This window comes from Piliocolobus tephrosceles, chromosome 2 (assembly GCF_002776525.5).
Source record: "Piliocolobus tephrosceles isolate RC106 chromosome 2, ASM277652v3, whole genome shotgun sequence".
Lineage (NCBI taxonomy): Eukaryota > Metazoa > Chordata > Mammalia > Primates > Cercopithecidae > Piliocolobus > Piliocolobus tephrosceles.
The window spans coordinates 192286252-192293635 of NC_045435.1; the positions used below are offsets into that span (position 1 = coordinate 192286252).

A 7384-nucleotide genomic window follows, 5' to 3' on the forward strand; every position below is an offset into this window, starting at 1 on the left:
GCTCAGCCTGGTGTCTGAGGACCACGGAGGGGAGACACTGGAAGGGCAGAAGAGATCTCAGGGATCAGGGCTAGACCAGGAGAGGAGTGAATGACAGGAGGATCAGCAGGAGTCTGTGTCCAGTTGACATCTCAAATGGAGTGACATGAGCTTAGGAGAACACGATATGTACCCCAGGGTAAGCCCCTGCCAGCCACTGTGGGTGTGAGGCTGCCTCAGATACTCAGGTCCTGTTTGAGAACAGACAGGTGAAAAGACGGAGCCTTATGTGCTCTCTCCTGGGAGAAATCCCTCCCAGTCCTTCTCTTTCTTGGAGGTGGCTGCAGAAAGTTGTTTGGTGCACGTGGCGCAGCACCTGCCTTAGGCAACCTTTTGGGTTGGGGCTGGAGGAGGGGAGTCCCTGTGACCTCACCAGGCTTTGCGGCCGCGTGGAGCCCATCCAGTACCAGCCGCTCCTCACGCCCAGCTCGTGGGTGAGGACCATGACAAGGTTCCACTTCCTCCTTTCTTCACTCTGTTCAGTCTAAAATCCCTCAGGCATTGAAGTGAGAAAAGGCACATTAGTTTGGTCTTAGCACCTGACTCCAGTCGCCCTGGAAACTGGTTGGTTTCGCCTCCTCACATTCATTTCTCCTTCTGGTAACAAGTCCTCAATTCCCCTTTGAGAAAATCACCTTTCTTTCCTTTTTTTCTTTAGAAAATGTTTAATTGTAGTAAAATACACAAAACATGAAAGCGCTTATCTTTTTTTTTTTTTTTTTTGAGACGGAGTTTTGCTCTTTTTGCTCAGGCTGGAGTGCAGTGGTGTGATCTCGGCTCGCTGCAACCTCAGCCTCCAAGGTTCAAGCGATTCTCCTGCCTCAGCCTCCTGAGTAGCTGGGATTACAGGCGCGCACCACCATGTCCGGCTAATTTTTTATTTTTAGTAGAGACGGGGTTTCACCATGTTGGCCAGGCTGGTCTCGAACTCCTGACCTCAGGTGATCCGCCCGCCTCGGCCTCCCAAAGTGCTGGGATTGCAGGGGTGAGCCACCGCGCCCGGCCGAAAGTGAGCATCTTAACCGTTTTTAGGTGTACAACTCAGTAGTGTTAAGTACACTCACACTGTTGTGCAACCAACCCCCTTCCTTTCTTAAAAAGTCTGCATATGTCGGGGTCTGATCCCAGCTCCTGGTTCCGGGGTGGGGCCTACGAATAAGGCTGGGCCCGTGAGAGCAACTCCATTTTCCTAACACAGGCTCATCATAAAAGCCAAGCCCATGAGACTCAATCCAAGGGCAGTTGCTAGAACTCATGGAAAGGAGACTCGCTCTTTCTGTTTCAGATGCCAAACCAGTGGGGATCTAGTTGGAGCTACAGGCAGCCATCTTTGCCACCAGCTCCAGGACTTGCCTGGTAATGAGGCCCACAGAGAGGAAGGCAAAGCTGAGGAACGGAGACAGATGGATTCCTAGCAATGCTGTTTGAGCATTTGGACTCAGCCATGCCTGAAACTATTGCCCGTACACTTTTCAGTTATTTGAAACAATAAATCCTTTTTTTTCTTTTTTCTGAAGCATATTTGAGTTGGTTTTTTGTTATTTGCAACCAAATCAGTCTAAGAATCTGATCCTTGAACTTGGGTTTATTGTTGCATGTGAGGCTTATAAGATCCAAGCATTGATGTCCTTTTTCCTTCACCTCTCTGAGCTTTCAGAAATAATCACCTAACCTAGCCCTGAGCCTCATCACAGACTGACCACATGACATTTGTTTCATGATGAAGTTGAGAAAAATGGTGTGGCAGGAAAGTAAGTACAATAAACAGGTTCTACCAAAAGCAAAAAAAAAAAGATAAATGTTTGTCACTGATGTGTAATGACACCTCACAAGCATCAGTGAGTGCAGACACCTGTAAGTATGTTCCAGACACAGCATGTCCTAAGAAACACAGGCTTTCAGCCGTGGTTGAGTCCATCCTCTCCTAACTTCTGAGGCTCTGAAACGGATCTGAGCATGGTGCGAGGCACAGTCATCGTCCATATGAGAGTCTGTGCACACTTTGCAGTATGGACACACACCGCAGCCAGAGTGCAGGTTGTCATCAGTACTAGCATCTCTCTTCCAAAACAGTCAAGACCAGAGACAGAAAGGTCAATGTATTCTTAATGCCCAGAACAAAGATACCAGGCGTCTACTCTCTGTTTTGGAGTCTACCAAGTTATGTCTCATCATCAAAGAGCAGGATCTCTTGGAAGATGAATTTAAAAACTATGAGAGATTATGTTGATATGTGTTTTCATGAAGTTACCATGAGGGTACTCATTAGATGAAAGCTGGGTGTGGTGACGCATGCTCACACGCCCGGCACTTTGGGAGGCCAAGGCAGGAGGATTGCTTGAGCCCAGGAGTTTGAGACCAGCCTGGGCAACATAGCAAGATCCTGTCTCTACAAAAAAAATCTTTTTAAATTAGCTGGCATGGTGGCGTGCACCTGTTTCCCTAGCTACTCAGGTGGCTGAAGCAGGAGGATCATTTGAGCCCAAGAGTTTCAGCCTGTGATCTGTGATCGTGCCACCGTACTCCAATCTGGGCAACAGAGCAAGAGCCTGTCTCTAAAAATAAATAATTTTTTTTTAAAGTGCCTTCTTTGTGAAGTTGAGTTATTATTATTATTATTTTTTAAACCTAAAGGCAGGAGTTAAGGTTTTTTCCTGGGCCCATGATTCTATAATCTTCAGGAACTATCAGGCATACAAACCTGAGGGTGTGTGAGGAGAATAAATATGTATTGTATGTAAAGCCCAGCAACCCCCCAGCATCTACAGGAACAGTCTGTGTGTCACAGCCACAGGTAAGGAGCACACAGGAAAGCATGGAGGGCCAGCTCCACAGACTCTGAGTGTTTCCAGCATCCAGACTCCTAACAGGCTGTACTGATCACGAAGAAGCCTCCAGTGGGGTCCCCTCAGCCCCTCCGGAAGCACAGCAGCCCCGATCAGCCCCATCCAGAGGCTCCATTCTTAGGACCCCAACCTGGCCCCCTCCAGTCCCAGCCACCAACTGGCACGTGTTCACCTTGTCTCAGAGGCAGCACAAAGCCACACCGGTGGCTCCTTCTTTCCCTCTAGCTCCTGGGTACGTGGGGAAGTACGCTGACCCCTTCAGAAGCCGGCCCACATGGAGAGGCCACGAGGGCCACGGAAGAGCATCCTAGTCTGAGTCACCTTCCTCTTAGTTTCCCTCTGAGAAGCCATGGATCTAAGGCTAGGCTAGGATCCAAGTCACAGAGCCCCAGTGACTCTCCCAAGGACAAACCGTCTGTGGGGGAAGGGGCTTTGCACGTCTTCACAGCTGTATCCCCAGGGCCTTGGACAGGCCTGGCACGTGGACGGAGTCTGTGAATAGGTGTAGCTGTTAACCAGCCTTAGCGTCTTCATCTACGAAACAGTGGTTCTCAGTCCACGTTGTGGGACAGGAAAGGACAGCCCAGCGCTCAGCATGCTGAGTGTGCACAGAGCGGTCCCATCATATCCAGTCGCCCAGTCCAGGGAGGGAGCATCGCTGTCCCCATTTTGCAGATGAGAAAACTGAGGCTCGGAAACCTTAACTGTCTGCTCACACGCTCCCTGCAGAGCCAGGACTCAAACCCACGTCCGAGTCTGAAGCCCTCGTGGTTTCCACTACACCGCACCCGCTTTTTCAGCTCTAAGTGCTCCTGGAGGCAGGTATCTCCGCCTCCACCCGGAGCTGCGGCCCCCACGCCCAGCACAGAAGCGCGGCGCCTGGATGCAGCAAGCCACAGCTTCCTCCTCAGCCCCGAGCTGCGGGCCACGGACGCTGACCTCCTACCGCCCCACCTCGCTGGAGCTCGCCCACCTGGAGAAGTCCCCGGGGACGCCCCCACGCAGGAAATACTCACGGCTCCCGCAGGCGCAGGCGGCTCGGCGGGGCGCATCCTCTCCGGGGCTCCGGCCTCCTCGAGAGCAGCCGAACGCGGGGCTGGGCTACGTCCTTTCTGTGGGGCATCAGATTATTTTAGCACCAGCGGAAGGAACAGACGGAAACTGAAGTCACATGGAGAGCGGGCTGCTCGGCGACTCAGCACAGGCTCCTCAGACCCGGCTTCTCAGAGGAACTGCAGCGGGGCGCGGGGGATGGGGCGGCTGCGCGGAGCGGGCCCCGGACACCTGCACCTGCCGGCCTGGTGGCCACGCAGCGGGGATGTGTAAGTGATTTTCCCGCGACGCTAACCAGGCTCCCCCGGCTTTCCTGCCTTGGTGCCTCGCTGGGGTGGCCGGCTAGGGGACCCTTGCCTGTGAGGTCTGCTGACCCAGAAACTTTTCTGCAAGCTTCCAGCCAAGGACCAAGCTGAGGCCTACCTTGGGAACGGCAGCGCAGTTGTAGAGGGGCAGCCCGCCGTCTGCCAGGGTCAGCCACTCAGCCAGTCTGTCTTTTTATCCACTCAGCTGGTCCTTGTGGATCATCTCCTTGATGGACCCTCACTGTGTTAGAAAGAAGGGGAACTGCTTTGCCGTGGACTGTCAGAGAGTGCCACGAGCTTCTTGATCATAGACTGCATGGATGGGTTTTTTGTACCTGACGTGTACAAAGTTCCCTGCCAGCTCTTGCCAGTAATTCAAAGGAATAAGAAAATTGATAATATAACCATCATCGAAGGGGCGCCAGACACTGTGCTAAGAGCTTCATGTGCATTATCCCAGCGCTCCTGGTCTTGAGAAACTACTGTCCTCTAGAGAAGGTGAAATACTTACAGTGTCTGCTGCATGCAGAGTGAGTGACGTGGACCACCATACTCAGAGGCTCAGACAAGGGACCTCCAGTTCTGATCTCTCATTCCCCTTCTATCTGGAACGCTGAAGTGTCCTGCAGGATTGGGTGCCTCTCCTGTAGCCTGTGATTTGTGACTGTGGGTAGTGCTGTCCATCCTAAGAGAACCGGAGCAAGTCCTTTTCACTCCAAACATCCCGCACATGGTCTCCGCTTTCTACTATATTCACTCATGGCCGGGCACAGAGGCTCGGGCTTGTAATCCTGGCATTTTGGGAGGCCAAGGCAGGCAGACCTCTTGAGTGCCTGGGCAATATACTGAGACCCTGTATGTACAAAAAATTTAAAACTTAGCCAGACCTGGTGGCACGCACCTGTAGTCCCAGCTATTTGGGAGGCTGAGGTGGGAGGATCACCTGAGCTCAGGGAGGTTGAGGCTGCAGTGAGCCGAGATTGCGCCATTGCACTCCAGCCTGTGCGACAGTATGACCCCATGTTTAAAAAAATAAAAATAATTAAAAAAATAAAATATTCTCTCATAATGGTAATAACAGTGACACCAATGAAAAAGCTAAATAAAGATCAAATTGTCGCAAACCCAGGTGCCTGATTCAGGCCTCTTTCTCTCCGGTATGCACATTCTCTACTCCATGTCTTTTGTGTCTACCAATCTGTTGATAACTCCCCAATTTTAATCTCTAGCTCCAACATTCTCTTCCACAAGAGAAGATCCAGAAGATCCAGACTTGCTTTTTTAACTCTCTACTGGTCAATCAACTACTATATGTCCCAGAGTCACCACAACATGATGTATCCCAAACTCAACTCTCTCTTTTTTTTGACAGAGTTTCACTCTGTCATCCAGGCTAGAGCAGGGGTGCGATTTCAGCTCACTGCAACCTCTGCCTCCCGGGTTCAAGTGATTCTCCTGCCTCAGCCTCCCAAGTAGCTGGAATTACAGGCATCCACCACCACACCCAGCTAATTTTTGTATTTTTGGTAGAGATGGGGTTTCACCATGTTGGCCAGGCTGGTCTTGAACTCCTGACCTCAGGTGATCCACCCACCTTGGCCTCCCAAAGTTCTGGGATTACAGGCGTGAGCCACCATGCTTGGCCTACTACAAAGTTTTGGAGGCAGGGGTCATGTGTTATTCCAAAAAATATAGTGTTTTATGCACATAAAGGGGCTTGGTGACTATTTGCTCAAAGAAAGGAGGAGGCCAGGCACGGTGGCTCACACCTGTAATCCCAGCACTTTGGGAGGCCAAGGTGGGTGGATCACCTGAGGTCAGGCATTCAAGACCAGCCTGACCAACATAGTGAAACCCCGTCTCTATTAAAAATACAAAAAATTAGCTGGGCGTGATGGCATATGCCTGCAATCCCAACTACTCAGGAGGCTGAGGCGGGAAAATTGCTGGAACCTGGGAGGTGGAGGTTGCAGTGAGCCGAGATCGTGCCACTGCACTCCAGCCTGGGCAACAAAAGTGAAACTTCATCTCCAAAAAAAAAGAAAGAAAGGAGGAGGAAAGAAACGAAGAGAGGGAAGAAGGAAGGAACGATGGCAGTCAACCTGCTTTGTCTGTATAATTCTCTAGCTGTTGCCCTCTGCGGGTGTGGGGATCTCTTTTCTCTCTTAAACTAAGCCTCATAAGAGTTTGTCACTTGTGGGACTTCTCAGCCTCCCAAGAAGATCAAAGGGAGCCTTGGCTTCTGCCCTTGACCCCCACCCCTGACTGCTTTTCCAGATGGTAACCTATTCGAGACCAGGGGTGGGGGGCTACAGCCAGACTGTGAGAGGAGACACAACTCAGTGTGCAAGGGAGCTGTGGGAGGAGCTGGGGCTGCTCCCACTCCAGACAGGTCTGTGAGAGGGGAGCCGAGGGATTGCACCTAAGCAGTGGAGCCATGGGGACCTGGAACCGGTGGCTCATCCAGGGCAAAATCATGGTCCTCTCACTCCCGCCTCTGGGATTGTCCACTGTGCTGTGGGCTCTCAGCGGCTGGCCACACACAGGTCCTTCACCTTGGTGGCGGGGCCTGGCTCAGCAGTGAGCTAGAGCCTCCCCCACTTCTCCAGCCCCCACTTCTCCAGCCCCGACTTCTCCCAGCCCTCACTTCTCCCAGCCCCCACTTCTCCCAGTCCCCACTTCTCCCAATCCCCACTTCTCCCAATCCCCACTTCTCCCAGCCCCCACTTCTCCAGCCCCCACTTCTCCCAGCCCCTACTTATCCCAGTCCCCACTTCTCCAGCCCCCACTTCTCCCAGCTCCCACTTCTCCCAGTCCCCAATTCTCCCAGCCCCCACTTCTCCAGCCCCCACTTCTCCCAGCCCCCACTTCTTCCAGCCCCCACTTCTCCAGTCCCCACTTCTCCCAGCCCCCACTTCTCCAGCCCCCACTTCTCCCAGCCCCCACTTCTCCAGCCCCCACTTCTCCAGCCCCCACTTCTCCCAGCCCCCACTTCTCCCAGCCCCTACTTATCCCAGTCCCCACTTCTCCCAGCCCCCACTTCTCCAGCCCCCACTTCTCCAGGCCCCACTTCTCCCAGCCCCCACTTCTCCAACCCCACTTCTCCCAGCCCCCACTTCTCCCAGCTCCCACTTCTCCCAG

At 52.7% G+C, this 7384-nt stretch overlaps 1 protein-coding gene across 2 annotated transcripts in view; it reads right to left on the reverse strand.

The window, feature by feature from the left end:
* The window catches only part of NRROS (negative regulator of reactive oxygen species), a 21754-nt gene extending 17241 nt beyond the window's left edge, over window positions 1–4513 (reverse strand). Inside the window, exons 1-2 of one of the 2 annotated variants that reach the window (XM_023214813.3) lie at window positions 4362–4513; window positions 3902–3997 (exon numbers count right to left, since the gene is read on the reverse strand). Coding sequence is in view for 1 of the 2 variants with exons in the window: in XM_023214812.3 (XP_023070580.2) it covers window positions 3902–4008 (107 nt within the window). In the remaining variant the exon portion in view is untranslated. Of the gene's footprint in view, window positions 1–3901; window positions 4084–4361 lie in introns of those variants that run through there. The other variant, XM_023214812.3, reaches the window with a different exon arrangement.
* Window positions 4514–7384: the final 2871 nt, after the last annotated feature.